The 19,385-nt window shown below is 40.6% G+C and overlaps 1 protein-coding gene across 3 annotated transcripts in view; it reads left to right on the top strand.

Annotated features, from left to right (window-relative positions):
* Nucleotides 1-19,385, top strand: part of SYBU (syntabulin) — an 84,590-nt gene that overhangs the window by 45,598 nt on the left and 19,607 nt on the right. For all 3 annotated transcript variants that reach the window (XM_074943932.1, XM_074943931.1, XM_074943933.1), the window contains one exon: nt 5,812-6,009. In XM_074943932.1, the coding sequence (XP_074800033.1) occupies nt 5,812-6,009 (198 nt within the window). The remainder of the gene's footprint in view (nt 1-5,811; nt 6,010-19,385) is intronic.

The raw sequence follows: 19,385 nt of genomic DNA on the forward strand, positions 1-19,385 counted from the left end.
TCCTGACGGCTCCGTGCTGCTAGATGTTATCTTGTTCTTTGGTTCTCCCATTCTTGAGGCTGTTGGGTGGATTCCAGTCTGCCCTCCGGGGGTCCTCTGGTTATTTCCACTTGACGCCTTCTTCAGCCGATGGACACTGGATTCTTAGGCTGGCACCTCCCTGATCATTCAGTTATTATCCACACCAAGCATCCATCCACATACATCCTCTATCTCTATTTTAATCACAATTGTTAATACAACAAAAGGGCGAGGAGTCTCTGGGTGCTGTTTCTGTTGTTAGAGTATTGCTTTGAGTCTCTGTGAATTGCTTTGAGAACAGACTCTGTCTTAGAATGTACTAACACAATTAGCAGCTTGCAAGTTTCACACATAGAGGGAGAGAAACAGTACCAAAACCCAAGAGACCTCTTAATTAGTAATACCCTGGAATTTAAACTATGGGGAATCAAACTCATTTGTGATTTTAATACAGAACTTCTTTAATATGATCCAACATAATCAGTACATCATACCAGGGTGTACCGGCTTACTTTCACCTCTGGCTAGACTGTTATATTTCTTACTCAGCTGCGCAGGGAGTATGGAGAAGTAGGCCCCTTCTTACTTCCCTGTTTGGCAGTGTAAAGGGCTGGTTGTTCCAGCCACAGTGGGAAGAGCAAAGACAGTTTGTCTGAGACTCACTCTTGCAAGCAAGTGGGTGGAAAGGGTTAGAGAGTGCTCTCATCAGCCAGGGTAACTGACCGGGCACATAGCGGGAATAAGATACTTCAGAAAAAAGGATGTAATAACTTTACTCCCCTCCCAAAACAAAGTGGGAGCAAGAGAGGAATTATGATTAATAACCATTCTCTGGTCTGATCCGAGGCTAGGTCTGTGCTGCTCCTTACTCTCAGTCAGACAGTAACATTACACATTCTAGCCCTTTCTTTCCACCCTCCTTCTCTGGGTAGAAATGGTTTTCAGCTGGTCCCCATGCAGAGCTTATTGCAGAAGCAGACCTGAATTATAGACGTGACAATGAGCAAACTGCAGTGTAACAGTGGTTACAGAAATATGATTGTGTACTTAGTTAAGGTATAGGTACATCTGGGTGTTTCATATTATAGCGTGTGGTGGGGAGTTTTATTCATGAAGACAATACAAGATGAATGCACAGTGCAAATGAATAGTGAAAAATACTGGCTTTATTTTACTCTTGGAAAGAACAAATAAGAGACTGAGTTCTCTGGGACATGGGATATTTCTGGGCTTAAAGTGACATCATGGTTCAGGGCTTTTTAATATACTATATATTTTAAATAAATAAGTCATTTATTGTGGGCATCACAAAAGAGGTGAGTATTCAGGAGTCATTCAAATAACAGTAGGAAGGATAGGTTTCAGAGTAACAGCCGTGTTAGTCTGTATTCGCAAAAAGAAAAGGAGTACTTGTGGCACCTTAGAGACTAACCAATTTATTTGAGCATAAGCTTTTGTGAGCTACAGCTCACTTCATCGGATGCATACTGTGGAAACTGCAGAAGACATTATATACACAGAGACCATGAAACAATACCTCCTCCCACCCCACTCTCCTGCTGGTAATAGCTTATCTAAAGTGATCACTCTCCTTACAATGTATATGATAATCAAGCTGGGCCATTTCCAGCACAAATCCAGGTTTTCTCACCCTCCGCCCCCCCCTCCACACAAACTCACTCTCCTGCTGGTAATAGCCCATCCAAAGTGACCACTCTCTTTACAATGTGTATGATAATCAAGTTGGGCCATTTCCAGCACAAATCCAGGTTTTCTCACCCCATCCCCACCCCCATACACACACAAACTCACTCTCCTGCTGGTAATAGCGCATCCAAAGTGACCACTCTCCCTACAATGTGCATGATAATCAAGGTGGGCCATTACCAGCACAAATCCAGGTTTTCTCACCCCCCCCCACATAAACTCACTCTCCTGCTGGTAATAGCTCATCCAAACTGACCACCCTCCTTACAGTGTGTATGATAATCAAGGTGGGCCATTTCCAGCATAAATCCAAGTTTAACCAGAACGTCGGGGGGGAGGGGGTAGGAAAAAACAAGGGGAAATAGGCTACCTTGCATAATGACTTAGCCACTCCCAGTCTCTATTTAAGCCTAAATTAATAGTATCCAATTTGCAAATGAATTCCAATTCAGCAGTTTCTCGCTGGAGTCTGGATTTGAAGTTTTTTTGTAGTAAGATAGCGACCTTCATGTCTGTAATTGCGTGACCAGAGAGATTGAAGTGTTCTCCGACTGGTTTATGAATGTTATAATTCTTGACATCTGATTTGTGTCCATTTATTCTTTTACGTAGAGACTGTCCAGTTTGACCAATGTACATGGCAGAGGGGCATTGCTGGCACATGATGGCATATATCACATTGGTGGATGTGCAGGTGAACGAGCCTCTGATAGTGTGGCTGATGTTATTAGCCCTGTGATGGTGTCCCCTGAATAGATATGTGGGCACAGTTGGCAACGGGCTTTGTTGCAAGGATAGGTTCCTGGGTTAGTGGTTCTGTTGTGTGGTATGTGGTTGTTGGTGAGTATTTGCTTCAGGTTGGGGGGCTGTCTGTAGGCAAGGACTGGCCTGTCTCCCAAGATTTGTGAGAGTGTTGGGTCATCCTTCAGGATAGGTTGTAGATCCTTAATAATGCGTTGGAGGGGTTTTAGTTGGGGGCTGAAGGTGACGGCTAGTGGCGTTCCGTTATTTTCTTTGTTAGGCCTGTCCTGTAGTAGGTGACTTCTGGGAACTCTTCTGGCTCTGTCAATCTGTTTCTTCACTTCCGCAGGTGGGTATTGTAGTTGTAAGAATGCTTGATAGAGATCTTGTAGGTGTTTGTCTCTGTCTGAGGGGTTGGAGCAAATGTGGTTGTATCGCAGAGCTTGGCTGTAGACGATGGATCGTGTGGTGTGGTCAGGGTGAAAGCTGGAGGCATGTAGGTAGGAATAGCGGTCAGTAGGTTTCTGGTATAGGGTGGTGTTTATGTGACCATTGTTTATTAGCACTGTAGTGTCCAGGAAATGGATCTCTTGTGTGGACTGGACCAGGCTGAGGTTGATGGTGGGATGGAAATTGTTGAAATCATGGTGGAATTCCTCAAGGGCTTCTTTTCCATGGGTCCAGATGATGAAGATGTCATCAATATAGCGCAAGTAGAGTAGGGGCGTTAGGGGACGAGAGCTGAGGAAGCGTTGTTCTAAATCAGCCATAAAAATGTTGGCATGCTGTGGGGCCATGCGGGTACCCATAGCAGTGCCGCTGATCTGAAGGTATACATTGTCCCCAAATGTAAAATAGTTATGGGTAAGGACAAAGTCACAAAGTTCAGCCACCAGGTTAGCCGTGACATTATCGGGGATAGTGTTCTTGATGGCTTGTAGTCCATCTTTGTGTGGAATGTTGGTGTAGAGGGCTTCTACATCCATAGTGGCCAGGATGGTGTTATCAGGAAGATCACCGATGGATTGTAGTTTCCTCAGGAAGTCAGTGGTGTCTCGAAGGTAGCTGGGAGTGCTGGTAGCGTAGGGCCTGAGGAGGGAGTCTACATAGCCAGACAATCCTGCTGTCAGGGTGCCAATGCCTGAGATGATGGGGCGCCCAGGATTTCCAGGTTTATGGATCTTGGGTAGTAGATAGAATATCCCAGGTCGGGGTTCCAGGGGTGTGTCTGTACGGATTTGATCTTGTGCTTTTTCAGGAAGTTTCTTGCCAGCAGGAGAGTGAGTTTGTGTGTGTGGTTTTTGGAGGGGGGGGGGGTGAGAAAACCTGGATTTGTGCTGGAAATGGCCCAACTTGATTATCATGCACATTGTAGGGAGAGTGGTCACTTTGGATAAGCTATTACCAGCAGGAGAGTGAGTTTGTGTGTGTGTGTTTTGGGGAGGGGGTGTGTGTGTGTGTGTGTGAGAAAACCTGGATTTGTGCTGGAAGTGGCCCACCTTGATTTTCATACACATTGTAAGGAGAGTGGTCACTTTGGATAAGCTATTACCAGCAGGAGAGTGAGTTTGTGTGTGTGGTTTTTGGAGGGGTGTGTGTGTGTGTGTATGTGAGAAAACCTGGATTTGTGCTGGAAATGGCCCAACTTGATTATCATACACATTGTAAAGAGAGTGGTCACTTTGGATGGGCTATTACCAGCAGGAGAGTGAGTTTGTGTGTGTGTGTGGGGGGGGGGGCGGAGGGTGAGAAAACCTGGATTTGTGCTGGAAATGGCCCAGCTTGATTATCATACACATTGTAAAGAGAGTGATCACTTTAGATAAGCTATTACCAGCAGGAGAGTGGGGTGGGAGGAGGTATTGTTTCATGGTCTCTGTGTATATAATGTCTTCTGCAGTTTCCACAGTATGCATCCGATGAAGTGAGCTGTAGCTCATGAAAGCTTATGCTCAAATAAATTGGTTAGTCTCTAAGGTGCCACAAGTACTCCTTTTCTAGTAGGAAGGATTTTTTTCTTAAATATGTTTGGCTATCTGTACTGGATACTTTTTTACTATGACTTGTATTTGAGTGCTAGTAGTTTTATTGTGTTTGTACAACTTTGAATAAACCACCATTTCTGTATCTCCAGGAGATGAAAGCTAACGCGTATGCACACTAATGCTGGTTTACACAGAAGTACTGTTCATATGGTGCAGCAGTTTTAGTGCCAGGTATCAGACAGCCACTTTCTGGAAATGAAAAATGAAAAAAGTTGCTTTAAAAGAAAAATAATTTATGCTGAGGCATGTTTACTGTTTTCAGTAAAATGATCATTACATTTCTGAATGACATGCATATCGAGTGTACATTGATTGAAGCAATCTAATGAATGAATATTCTGGATCAGTTGGCTGATCATATTGTAGATATTTATAGGATAATAAAATACTAGAGTTGCTCAGTAAAAAACCCAGAAAAATACCAAAGCAAAACAAATATTTCAGTTGTAATTATCCATTACAGAGACAAAAATGCCCAACCAAAATACTTAAGCAACCATAGATGCATTGTACAATATAGTAAATCATTAAAATTGACAGTATACATTATATTATACGCAGTGATGTTTTGCTGTAGACAAGTGTGCGTCAAAGACCCAAATAAATGAGTCGTCCAGAGTATTTGGTATGGGCATTGAATTGCATTCTAGCAAAGCGTGTTAAGGCCTTAGACTATTGTATAGTCAGTAGGACATACTGTCACCAAAATGGGTCTGTGTTGATAGTGCACTCTCAATCTGGTCAGCTGTAGCCACACAGCTTAGGCCCTTGGACTTGAAGGCCCTTCTGTAGTTCTGGTACGAAGGATCTGTGGGGGAAAAGCTGCCTCATTCTCACTCTTGGCCCATAGTTCCATTCATACAGGAGGTGCACAGTCAGAACTTGGCTATGTATGACACATGCACACAAATCAATTTTTATTTTAACACATTTCTTAATTTGTATACTTCATGTTATAATATTCCATTACCATGCTGAGTAAGAGGAGTTTAATCTTGGCTCCGGGTTTTCAGAAGTTGTCTCTGATTTTGTTCTTTCACAGAATTATGGAAACAAATATTTACAGTGGCATTTTATAACACTTAGGTATCCAAGAACCATATTGCACCTACAAAATGGTGCGTTCATCTCTTGGGTGCAGGAATGCAGGAACAAAGTGGGCCTTATCTTTGTGCACAGGTTGCGTGTCTTAGAGAAGGCTGTTTCTGATTTGTATGTGGTATAGTCCAAAAGTTTTCTGCCATCTTCATTTGACTTATTAGTTAACAAATCTTGTGTTCATTTTTTGTCTTTTCAGATGACACTGGCTGCCCTAGTAGCCAATCAGTATCTCCCATTAAGACTCCTTCTGATACTGGAAACAGTCCAATTAGTTTTTCTACAGGCAGTGATGGAGACTATACCAAAAAGAAATGTAATGCTGGAACAGTGGGGGAAGGAAACCCACAGTCTGCGCGATATAAGAAGGAAACAAAGACAAACCTTGTAAAACCAGGTAAGTACATTTTAGATTGCTTCATTTTGTTAATTTCTCTTCAATATGTACCGTGTATTTAAAAGTTCTCATCAAGCAGCACAGAGGATTTTGTTTATGTAGCTGGTGAACAGAAAAACAACTGGTCCCTTTATATATGATTAATTGCAAGATTTGAACAGCAGTAAATAGTGGATCTTTTTAGTGACAACGTAATAATATGAGACCTTGATAGAATTTTTTTAAGACTGGATGTGATGTGAAATGTGCTGAAATGCAAATTTTTCTATGTAGAAGAAGTTGCACATATTTTTGTTTTTCTTCCTATGTGACACATCCCTATAAATCATTCTGGGACTGGGATAGAAAGAGCTTTGCTTAACTTCTTTCAACACATGTTTTTTTTACGTATCAAGTCTCTTAAGGCCAGATTTTTAAAGGTATTTCGGCATCTAAAGATGCAGATTGAAACCTAGGGGGATTTTCAAAAGTGCTTTGGTGCCTAACTCCCATTGTTTTCAAACATTCAGCTAGGCACCTATCTGTATGTTTAGGTGCCTAAATACCTTTAAATATCTGTCCCTTTGCTCATAAGTGCACCCTCAAATGTGTGCATCTGGGTGTGTGTGATTTTAATGAGAGCTCTATGTGTGCATCCAAGAGGGTAATTTGGCTACTATTGTTTTCAGACACTAACTTTAACTTAATAAAATGTGAAATAATAGATTTAATAAGTGTGAACATCATTGGACCACATGGTCCTTGGTATGAGGATTATGTGACATCCCAAGTAAGGGAAATTGGGGTATGGGGAATGTTATGCATCACTACTGTTTACCTCCTTTTTAAATTGCTTTTTTGTGTTTGCCTTTTCAAAGGGCTTGTTTTCTTCCTTTTTTCCATTGTGGAGTTGAGAGTTAAACATAATTGTTAGTATGAGTTTTTTACCGAATGGTGAAATGTTTTAGCTGTACTATTACACTCTAATAAGTTTCAGAGTGGTAGCCGTGTTAGTCTGTATCAGCAAAAAGAACGAGGAGTACTTGTGGCACCTTAGAGACAAGTACTCCTCATTCTTTTTACTCTAATAAGTGGAGTTGAGGATTCAGTAGACAAGGTCTGTTCCTTTTGAGCTCTGAATCAATTACCTAACATGGTTTTAGAAGGCACTCTGCAACCCAAGGTGATATCTCTCAAATGAGGGTTAAAATGAAGTCTCTGATCACTTACGTTCATTAGAGATTTCTAAGGACCCGACCGTCCCTGCACCATTAAAGTCAATGGGAGCTAGGGTGACCACATAGCAAGTGTGAAAAATGAGGACGGGGGTGGGGAGGTAATAGGAGCCTATATAAGAAAAAGCCCCAAATATAAAATTGGGACATCTGGTCACCCTAATGGGAGCTTTCCCATTAACTACAGTGGACTTAAAATCAAGCCCTAGGTACTTATTGCAAAGCATTGGGGTGGACTAGCTCAGGTGAAGCCCCAGATTCCAGTTTGGGAAGGTATCTTCTATTTTAAATTCCACCTACAGTTCCAACTAGATATGATAATTCACTTTCTTCCTATCTTAGATTGTTGGGTTGAGTTTTTGTTTTTTGTTTTGTTTAAATCAAGTGCCCTAGTGGGGTGGGGTTGTTTGGAGTAGAGTGAGTAGAGCACATGAGTCGTCAAAGCTGCAAGAAAAATACAGTCTGTTGAATGAAAGTTATATGGATATGAATATAGCCAAAGGTAATATTTGTAGAGCACTTTGGAAATCTTTTTTGATAAAGGCCCCTGTACATGTAAGATTATTAAGTTACTTGACACATTAACTAATTTTGTTGTTTCAAATTATTACATGTGCATTATAGTATGACATAAAGTTGATAGTCTCTTACTAACAATGGGAAGCTGACTCCATTTGAGATAAGTCTTTGCAGACTGGCTTGCTTTGCATATTTAAATAAACTACTTTTTTAATTGTGATAGTCCTTTGAGCAACAAGAACACATGTTTTCTCCATATTTATATCTTTGATATCCCCACCCATTCATTCCAGAGAAACATTATTTTATCCTCATTATGATTGCCTTCTTCATGCAGGCAGATTGCTTATTTTGTGGCTGTCAGGGTCAGTACATAGGTGAGTTCACAATATGTCTTCCTCTAGTAAGGTTGTAACCCTTGTCCTGAGAGCTCAAGCACATCAGCTCTTGTGACGTGCCAGATCTCCACTGTGCGAGAGGCAGTAGTTGAGGTGGTACTTGATTCTTGGTTTCCTGTGCCACAGAAAGTACTTTCAAGCTCCTCTCACCAACCATACCAGACCTTTCTTGGTGGAATGTGATTGAAATCTCTTCCTAACTGGCAGGAGAAAATATTCTTGAAATGGAGAGAGATAGTTGAGCTCCACTCCCTTCCCTCTGCCTGTGGGGATTGAGGCAATGCTTGTTTAGCTCTGCTTTCCCCGTCTCTCTCTTGGTGTAAGGCAGGTCCACTCCCTACACCCTGTCTTTGCAAGAGTTTCTGCTGATTCTCTCACTCAGGGAGATATGGCCCCTATCCCAAGAAACTCATAATGTAATTGAACACAATATACAGTGAAAAGAAAAGGAGTACTTGTGGCACCTTAGGAGACTAACCAATTTATTAGAGTATAAGCTTTCGTGAGCTACAGCTCACTTCATCAGATACATCCGATGAAGTGAGCTGTAGCTCACGAAAGCTTATGCTCTAATAAATTGGTTAGTCTCTAAGGTGCCACAAGTACTCCTTTTCTTTTTACAGCTACAGACTAACACGGCTGCTACTCTGAAATATATAGTGAGTGAGTGTAATGAAGAAACAATAAGAGGGAAGTGGGAGGAAGTACAAGGGTAACAGGAATTAGTCCATGTGATTACATAAGCTACTTATATGTACAACTTGATGGTTCCCAGCCATTTGAAAGGATATTTTTAATTAAATATATAAGTAACATCATTCCTCTTTTCCTAACAATTCTCACTGATTTTATGAAGATAATATCCGTATAGCATTTACACAGAAGAGTAGCATAACAGTGGTTGCTTAGGGGGAGCTACAAATAAACCACCCCTAACATCACCTTAATTTACAGATATACCGTGCTGAGCTAATCTTATGTAATTATCTATGTGTATCATACTGCCACCTTATTGGGCATTTGTCCATTGTTTTTGTCATTATTTGCCCGGGGAATCATTTATTCCAGAAGTAACACTCAAGCAAATATTTAGATAATTCCAGAAATCTCAGTGTGGGATAGTGGTTAGATTGTGCTCTTGGGACTTCCCTAGCCTGTTCCCATGCTGTTGTCCAACAGTTTTTTTGTTGCTCTGACATTATCAGTTTCTCTCTACTTCCTACACTTGGAAAAAATCAAATGGGATCAGTTCTTGGAGCATAAGACACTAGCATATTGTAGTAAACCATCTGTGACTCTTGTCTAATAAAAATGTAAGTTTTAACAATCCATTCATAATTTATGTTGTCTGCCTAGTGAACCACTCTTAATCCTCCAGTGCATTGTTGCTGCATTGTGATAAATCTGTGACTGAAAGTTTTGTATGCTTAGAACTGTTACTTATTCATATCAATTTATAATTTATTGATTGTGCACTACATCTGGTTCAAACAAGTGTTATTATAGAAGAATTTCCAAACCAGTTTGAAAAAGGAAACCAATACCCCTCATTCAAAAGAAATTGCACAACACACAGATGAGTGCGTGTGTTAAAATTTAAAATTTGCACTGAGTCTTTCACGAAGGATGAGGAGATACTGGCAATAAGTACTATGGCATTAATCCACATTAGCCTGCCTGGCAAAGCGTCATGACGCTTTTCATCTCAGGATTCATGAATCCTATTTTGAGTGTCACTGATTTTCTCAGTAATAAAAAACAGTAGAAAATGTGTTGCAGAGAACAGTTCTGACAGGAGAATGTCCTACAAGACCTCTGATAAGTCCCATCTCTAAATTCTGCAAGTCACATGAAAATCTTATTAAGAACTTTGGCAGGTTTTTTGTTCTTTTGAGGTCTGTGTCTTCTCACTTGTCCAATTTCAATGGGAACATTCCTATGAAAAATTGTTTACTAGTGTAAATAAGGCATTTGCAGTCAGGCCCTAAGTTTGGAATTCATGATGAATTTGTAGAGACGTGATAAAAAAAGAGGAATCAGGGATTTACTGAATTAAATATAGCTGAATTAAAAATTCCTTTTAAGCAACATACAGTATTTACCTGTTAAAGTTGCACAAAGCTACATTCAATTTTAAATGTCTTTAAATATTCATAATTGTGGACTGGCACATAGGTCTAGTGGGAGTGCTCTGCATTTCTGCTCAGAAAATCCAGGACCTACTGTCTTGCTTTCAGAGTGTCATGGGCATCTTCAGTCCAGCATAGGAGGGAGATTCGTTTTGGAGCTAATCACTTAGTACCACAAATAGCTAAAATAATCTTTGTTGAGCAATATGAGGCACAGGCCCCCGCTTCTGTCCCCAAAGATCAGCTGTGCTTCCTCCACAGCAATTCTCGGTAGTTATTTCTTCAACTAGGGAAGGAAGTTTCTTCCCTTCATTGGGTGGAAAGATTGTAACTATAGTTGTGTCAACAGATCATGGTGATATTAAGGACGTTTTGGACATTGTAGTGACAATAGTCCCATAATAGCAATCGTTTAGAATTGAGCCTTGTCATTCATCAACTTTTTTTTCTTTAAATAGATGTGGACAGCATGACACCAGAATCAATTCATCTGTAATTGCAGGGTGCACTTGCCCTATTCCTGCTCTGATACCTATGTACTGCCAGTTCAATCCTATCCAGGTCACATGAATGAGTGAAAGGTTTAATGATCCATAGCTATTTTAAAGTGTCATTCAACTTGCCCTTACACTGAGTAAATGTTACACTTACTGTGCAGTGCTGTTACGATCCGTTCTACTTTTACTGGGGTGAGTAACTGTCAAGTAACAATTGATTTTAATGAGGTGATAGTAAACTATCCAAAGTGTAACTGGTAAAGTTCATGGTGGTTAATTTGTGAACTGTATGGGGGAAAGTGTTTCCTATTTTGGTGGGGATTTATCGAGGGAGGGTTTAGGATTGTGTTTGACCGCCACATGAATGAATACCAGTCTAGAGTCAAGTCACCTTTATATTGACTGTGGATACTCAGAGGCTGTGCCCCATCAGCTAGCACTGTAACGTTACGGAAAGGGCAGAACAGCATTTCCATGAGCTGGAGGACGAGGAAGGGACAGTTTCCCTAAAGTGTTGGTTTCTCCAGTTCTTGTTATAACAGTCATGAAGAGGGTAGACAAGAGACTGGGTTATTAACATTTAACAGTCCTGCTGATTTCATCTGGTGCCTCATCTTTGGAAACACAGGACAATGGCTGCCTGGGACTCTACTCTTTGGTCCAGGCCATTCAAAGCCAGGGTAGTGGCTAATAAGTCCATCACTATTCAAGAGTTAATCATCGAAAAGGCCCCTAATTTAGTTTATATTGTTGAGACCTGGCTGGACAATTCAGATAATCCTTTGTCAGCTTCCTCTGCTTAACATGATAAGACAGAAGTAGTAACATCTGACTCCAGAATGTAGGTGCCCCACTCCAAAAACAGAATAGTTTGTATGTATCCAGATTGTCTGTAAATCCTAGGAGAGGATTACATTAGGAACAGTTGTGATACATAGATTGCCATAAAGAACCTTACATTTCTCATGATCATAAAGCGGTAGAATGATAGGTTTGTTTTCCTCGTGGGGCGGGAGAAGAGGCTGTTCTATTAATGGCTTGATGCATTTGTATCTTGCATTTAGGTTGCTTTTGTTTGTTCTCAGTTTGTTGCACATTTCTGCAAACATTGGAAAAAATAATAGAACCGTGTCTGCTGTTCAGACTCAAAGACACAGAATGTCCTAGTTTGAATAGTGCTATGTAATGGGAATGGTTCCATTGTTCTTTAATAATAGCGAGTTGTGCTTTCACTATCATGTTGAAATGCATTTTAAAATCCTGTCAGTGCTCTTTAGGAAATGTATAACTATATTCTAAAAGCAGGGTCATGCTGTTTTATTGTGAAATTAACAAATCTAAAAAGCTGTACTTGGGGTGTAGCCTTGCTGTTTCCCCCCAATTTGATCCATAACATAAATTGGTGTGCTTGATTTTATTTGCAGATTCAAAGGGGATGGGGTGGGGAGGGGAGGGAGACTGATTATAAAATACATCCCTTTCTGTTGTCATTTATTTTACAGTACTTAGTAACCTCTTTTAATGTTTCTGCATTTCAAGAGCACTGTCATCTGAAGGAGGTATAATTGTGAACAATGGAATATCAAAGAGCACAGTATTTGGTCATAAATCTGGGCTTTGGTTTGGGCATGCACTGTGGCTCCTTTCCTGCAAGTACTTCCACATAAGCTTAACTTTACTTGTGTACAGAAGTTTGGAGGATCGGTGCCTAATCCCTGGGAGCATTCAAGGAAGTTAAATATTGGTTGGTGTAAAATGTGTCTGACTGTTAGAACCCTTAGTGGTGATCTGAAAATTGAAATTGCAATCGGATCCAAATTAAGTCTACTCCCAATATTTACTTAAATATAGGTTTTATAACAAAAACATGGGAGATGGACCGAAAGACATAAGAGATTGATTGGTAGGGGTATATGGAACTTCTTGCCTGTGGTCATTGGTTTTACATATGTACTCACACACTTTGAGTCTCAGGTATTTAATTTAATAATAATTAGTGTGTAAGCCAGGATTTGAATGAGCTCTCCCCTGACATCTCATGATGATCTTGGGGGGAAGACTTCAGGAGCAGACTGTATTTACATAGACACACCTACTCTGCCTAGGTGATCAGCAGACAGAGCTGCCAAAGGGATCAGTTTTGGCTGGTTTTGGGTTACAATCCAGTTTACAATTCCATCCCTGGAATCGACAGTCAACTGCGACCAGACATCGTCATCACCAACGAGGACCAGAAGTAGATCATGATGGTGGGCATCACAGTGCCCTTCGAGAACAGGACCCCGGCCTTCCGCGGCACCTGAGCTCGAAAGGTGGAGAAATATGCCCCTCTGGCCGAAACCTTGAGAGCTAAGGGTTACCAGGTTCAGATACATGCACTGATCGTCATTGCCCTGGGCGAATGGGACCCCAGTAGCGAGCGAGTACTGAGAGAATGTGGAATGGGTCAGAGCTACGCTCAGTTGATGCGGCAACTCATGGTGTCGGATGCCATCAGGTGGTCAAGGGACATCTACATAGAACATCACAAGACTTCAGCAATACCTGGAGGGATGAGCTGAAGTGCCTTTGGGAAGCGCAGTCAGGAAAGTAACTGAAATACTTTCCTCGTGGATTGTATTTTCTAAATGGACAACTGACCCTAAATTCTCAATTACTGAGGGACAGTCTTCACTCATCAATATATTTGCTTTCCACAACCTACTCTCTGTACAACTTCTGATGAGTGATGTACCCGAATACTTGGATGGTAATATCCAAACTGTATTCTTAAATTTATTCACCTAAATTTGGGTTATTGCTGATTATACACTATATGTATCTTATGATGTTAAAAACAAACTTTGTATTTGTGAATATTCTAAGCACTATACCCAGATGTACACTCTTTTCTTAACCTGTGTACTATATCATTTTTTTTTAACATTAGCTTTAATAAAAAATTTAAATTTGAATGCAGGAGTAATGAACTGTTGTTATCCTTTTTATATGAGTAAAGGAGAGCAGAACTGTACCTAGAATGTCCTGAATGAAGGGGTGACCCTTAACTGAACCTCACTTGCTAAACTGAGGGTAGGGGTGCCAAATCACAGTGTAAGCAGGAGGGGATAAGGAAAGGTGTTCCTACCGGATCATGTTAACTCTGTTTAAAGAGTCCTAAACACCATTGACCCTCGCCTCTCCAGTGTTTAAAGACAGAGATGATGGGATTCAAGCATGATCAACTAGTTTCTGTTCAATAGTTGCTAGAGGTGTAATCACTGATGATCTGGGGCTAAGCCTTGACTTGGTGTGGGGACAGTGTTGTGGTGAAAGAGAACAAAGAGCCAACACCTCAGAGGTTCCCCCACTATCCAGTGAAATCCCTAAGCTGAAATCACTAAGAGTTGGGCTAAGGAGTGGACCCTCAAAATGTGGCAGTGAGTGGCAAGCAGCAGTGGTAACGGTGGCAGAAATAACAGCAGTGGCAGAATACAGAGACTGGGGGCAGCAGAAGGAGCATCAGCAGCAGAAAGTGAGCCAGCTGCAGAATGGGAACAGTAGCAGAGACATTGCTGAACTCTGGGTCCTTGCTGACCAAGGACACCCAACCATGAGTGGAGTGCAGCAGAGGGAAAAGGGAAGTGGCATGATAAAGGGCCATTAGTTTGTCAGACTTTGACACCACAAAGTGGCAGACTGAGGCCAGCGTCATTGCCATGTATTGTGCGGTGGGTGTTTCTTATAGTTGCATGCTTTCAAATTGTGGTTGTGGTGTTTTCCCAGTTTAATGAATTGTTCCCTTTTAATACAAGTTTTCTCCTGGTGTACACAGACTCAGTGCCTGCAAGTTGGGAAGTATTGCCTCTAGGAGGCACCCAGGAATGGTGTTTAGTTTTCCCAGATTACCGAGTGGGGGCTCGAGCTGGTTCTGTTTTGTATCGCTGAGAGGAATCCTTAGATATTGAACCCAGCTCTTGTTGCTGCTGACTTCACCTGGCAGATGAGTGTACAAATGTTTTGCTGATGTGGTTGTATTCACAAGTGGTGGTGTAATGATTAGGGGAGTCTGAGAGTATTAGAGATGAGTGAATTCCAGGTTCACTGAGTCAAACCCATCTGTGTTATGTTTATCTTGAGCACCAGATTTCTTACTGTGCTCAATATTTGGACGAGAACAGCATGTACACTGGTCAACTGATCATGATTTCTGGGGGCTTCCTACGTGCTTTTTAGAATGTCTGCTTTGCAGTAAAAAGAGAGAGAGCTCCAACATATGCCGTACTTCCTAAAATGATTATGTACACCCCAATAGTGAACACAACAGAAATAGCCCTAAGTAGAAACATAATGCCATCTAAAGTTCATTCCCCATAGAATTTTCTCCTGTTGTTCTCTCTAATTTGTGTGTGGACATAGAGCTGTGCAAATAACTGATTATTCGGTTGTTTATACAAAACTGGAACAGCTTTAACAGGGAGATTGGGGCAGACCCACCTCAGAATAGCTGATTGCTTAGTAGGTAGGGCATTCTGCTGAGGGGAAGGAGATGTAGGTATAAGTCCCTGTTCTAGAGTGGAGATTCAAACCTAGGTTTCCCATATCTCAGGTGAGTGCCCTAATCACTGGACTATGGGGTCGAACTGTCATTATTTTACCAATTCGCGAAATGTTTCCAAACTGCATTTTTTGGTGAAAAAATGTTTTGGCTAAAAAAGTTTTCCTAGCTCTAACATGGACTTCAAAACCAGATGCAGAATGATAAAGTTTGTCAGGTCCTGTCTACCACTTTGTCTAGCTAGCAAATATGTTGTAAAACAAATGTTTTTGACATTGCTCTTTTTAGCTTGTTTCATTTCCTTGCATTTTGTCCCTTCTCAAAATGGACGATGTCCATTCATAAAGCCAGCTAGTGCTTTCAGTTAATATGCTGCATGAAAAGAGGCCTGCTGCATAAGCTCAATTTTACTTTCACGTCTGTTGCTATGGAGCTGTGTAGATTTGCTTACTTGACCTGCTAACGCAAGGAGTTATTAAAGGCTCCGTCTCCATGGCTACACCAGTGTGAAACTATATTCCACAAAAAAATTAAGATACACATCGCTCTTCAGAAGAAAAAGATACAGTGTTTTGGTATGAGGCTGTACTCTTGACTGTTCCCAAATCTGGGCTGTGGGAACTTAGGGTAAAATATTCAAAAGTGTCTAAGTGATTTAGGAGCCTAGCTCCCATTGAAAGTAAATGGCGTTTAGGCTTGTATGTCACTTAGACATGTTTTTTCTGACACGGCCATTTTTATATTGCAGTCTCTTACTTTAAATGTTTATTTATCAAAAAGAAAAAGATTACAAAAATGCTTTAACTATTCATGTTACACAATATTAACCACCAGACTGACACGCTTTCTCCATAGTTGACTATTTAAAGGAATATTGAATGGTTTTCAGTATATAAGAGTTAAGAGCCACCTTGTGCATCCAGCAGATGAATTTTACCCAAAACTGTTTTCTTTGCAAAATTAGAGGTCACTGCTATTTTTTTGCTTTACTAAATAAATGCTACTTTTGAAAACGCTTTGAGTAAAAATGTCCAAAGCACCTAAGCAACTAAGTCCTATTGGAAGTCAAAGATTAAAGTATTCTTTTACTTCTGGTTTTATATACTTACACTTTGATCACATTTTCTACATCAATACTAGGCAGCTTGCAGCAGCAATTATAGGATAGCTAGCTTCATCTTTGTTCAAGAAATATTTTTTTCCAACATGCAATATGAAGTAACAGCAAAGTGCACTTTAAGCTTTAAAAGTTTTGTATTTCTTCAGAAAAGTCGGCAGAAGCCTATTTTACTAGATATGGCCTGGATAAGTAAAAGTTTAATTCTACATAAAAGGTTTTCACTGGTTCTAACCAGCTAGTGAATACTATGTTACACAATAGCAAACAAGAAGAATAAAACTGTCCTGGATCAGAATGGAACTTTTAATGTTATTAAGCTGCCACTGAGACAGTGATGGCCAAATCATAGGTTTTAGGCTCCCTCCACTTCCAAAAAAGGATTTCAGCTGTGGCTCAACATACAGTAGATACAATATATGCTTCTTGGTATTTTTAAGATAATCATTGTGTGATTCAAGTTTTGGAAAAAAACGGGGGCAGGTGGAGGATGAGAAAAGCTATATTTCCTTGGGCAAAAATACTATTTTAATGGACACCAAGGGCTCTTTTTTCTACACCAATCCAATATGACATCTGAGCCTAACAAAAACAATGAAACTGGTGCCATACACACTGCACACAGCCTGCATTTATTTTAAAATATGTTAAAGATTGACCTCGAATGTGCTTTGCAGTTTGTATATTTACTTAATTGAAGCTTTTGCCATCTACTTTTCCTGGCTGTTTTCTGCTGTCTTCAGTCTATTTTGCCTTCATAAGAGAAATATTGTGCATATGAAAGAAATATTGTGCATATGTGCCGTAATAAATCCTTCTTCAGGAGAATTTGTTTTAGTAATTGTGCTGTGCTTTGAAATTATAGTCTCTGTCAGCTCAGCAAATGTTTGAAATAGCTTGCTGAATCCCTAATTCCATTAAAAGAATTCTGGGCCTGGTCCAGCAAAATTTTCCCATTTTGTTCCCTCTGAGCTCAGCTTTCATTTTAAATTATTGGTCATGAAATACCACCCATAACAATCTGAATTTTTCATTAATTTTTTGTTACTTTTCTGCAATCATGTCATCTGTTGCCATTTTCTTTTTATCTTAGAATGTACAAATTAAATTCCTTTAATCTCTCTTCATAAACCATGCTATCTAATCCTGTTATTATTATTGTTGTCTTTTGGTTTTCTTCCAGTTTACTGATGCCTTTTCAACAAGGTTGCTGGGTTTATATTGTATTCCAAGTGGTGCTTAATCAAGAATTGGCTAATGACTTCCTTATTTTTCTTACATGCAGTAGGCCCTATATATGTAACATTTCGAACACTAATTCTCAGAGTACCATTTTGAGTATATGTAGTTGGGGAAACTTGAGGTAAAAAGGTTAAATTGTTGTCAGGGTCAGGATTAGAACACTGATTTTCTTAACTCGTGCCATCAAAACCCTTGGAACAAGCATTTCACCCTTAGTTGATAAACGTGTTGCCTCTGTAGTCCCTGCTTCCGTCCCAAATCGCACTTCATGTTACTTTCCAGTCAGTGTTGTCCAGTTTTGTTCTTCCAGATGTGATTTCTTCCTCACTCTTTCAAATCCAAATTAAATCCTATCGGGATAATTATGACCTAATATCTAAATTCCCAAGATTGTTTTGTCATCTTCTTTGGTCCCAGGTGTGTTGACGAACTGCCTCCAAATTTGGTAGCATCTGCAAACTTCATCAATTTACAGTTTCTGTTTATTAATTATGTGTTTATTAATAATTAATAATGTATTGGAGTGACTAGACCAGGGATTGGCAACCTTTGGCACGCGGCCTGTCAGGGAAATCCGCTGGCAGGCCAGGACAGTTTGTTTACATGCAACGTCTGCAGGTTCGGCCGATCACAGCTCCCACTGGCTGCGGTTCACCATTCCAGGCCAATGGGGGCTGCGGGAAGCGGTGCAGGCTGAGGGATGCGCTGGCCGCCCCTTCCCACAGCCCCCATTGGCCTGGAACGGTGAACCGCGGCCAGTGGGAACCGCGATCGGCCTAACCTGCGGACGCTGCAGGTAAACAAACTGTCCCAGCCCGTCAGTGGATTTCCCTGACAGGCTGAGTGCCAAAGGTTGCCAATACCTGGACTAGACAGTGTTGGCCCAGTACAGATCCTTCATGGTTTCTCTCTCAATACCTCATCCTGGTTTAATGCTGCACTGTTAATAATTAAATACCCTCTGTTTATACTCATTTAACCACCCCATAGTATTCCTGTGCATACTTAATTGCTTTATATTTTCTAAATTGTTTTTAATAATTCTTATTTTACAGACAAGGGAGAAATTAGTGAAGATTGTTCAACTTTTAGGGGTGTATTTTCCCACTTATATATATGAATCCTATTGTATTTGAAATATGTGTATTTAGGTTGGGAGACTAAAAACTCTTGATTATTAGATAAATGTTTTCTTACTGGTTGAGTGGTAGTGTGGTGTATCCAGGCACTGGCTAGTGATATTTGGATTACATTCCTAGCTCTCCCATTGATTTCCTGTGTGACCACAGGCAAATCACTTAGGTGTTGTGATGCTCAGCATTGCAACACCTAATTTTGAGGCACCTAGAAATCACAGGAACAATACTGAAAAGGAGGACTTGTGGCACCTTAGAGACTAACAAATTTATTTGGGCATAAGCTTTCGTGAGCTGTATATATAAATCTGTGTATATAAATCTCCCCACTGTATTTTCCACTGAATGCATCCGATGAAGTGAGCTGTAGCTCACGAAAGCTTATGCTCAAATAAATTTGTTCGTCTCTATGGTGCCACAAGTCCTCCTTTTCTTTTTGCGGATACAGACTAACACGGCTGCTACTCTGAAACAGGAACAATACTGTGCATCACAGAATCTGAATTAGACACCTAGGCACCCTAACAATGGATGGGGAGAGACGGGTGTCTTAGAATGCAATCTACAAAAGCCCAAGCACTCTAGGC

The sequence above is a fragment of the Natator depressus genome, chromosome 2, assembly GCF_965152275.1.
Source record: "Natator depressus isolate rNatDep1 chromosome 2, rNatDep2.hap1, whole genome shotgun sequence".
Classification (NCBI taxonomy): domain Eukaryota; kingdom Metazoa; phylum Chordata; order Testudines; family Cheloniidae; genus Natator; species Natator depressus.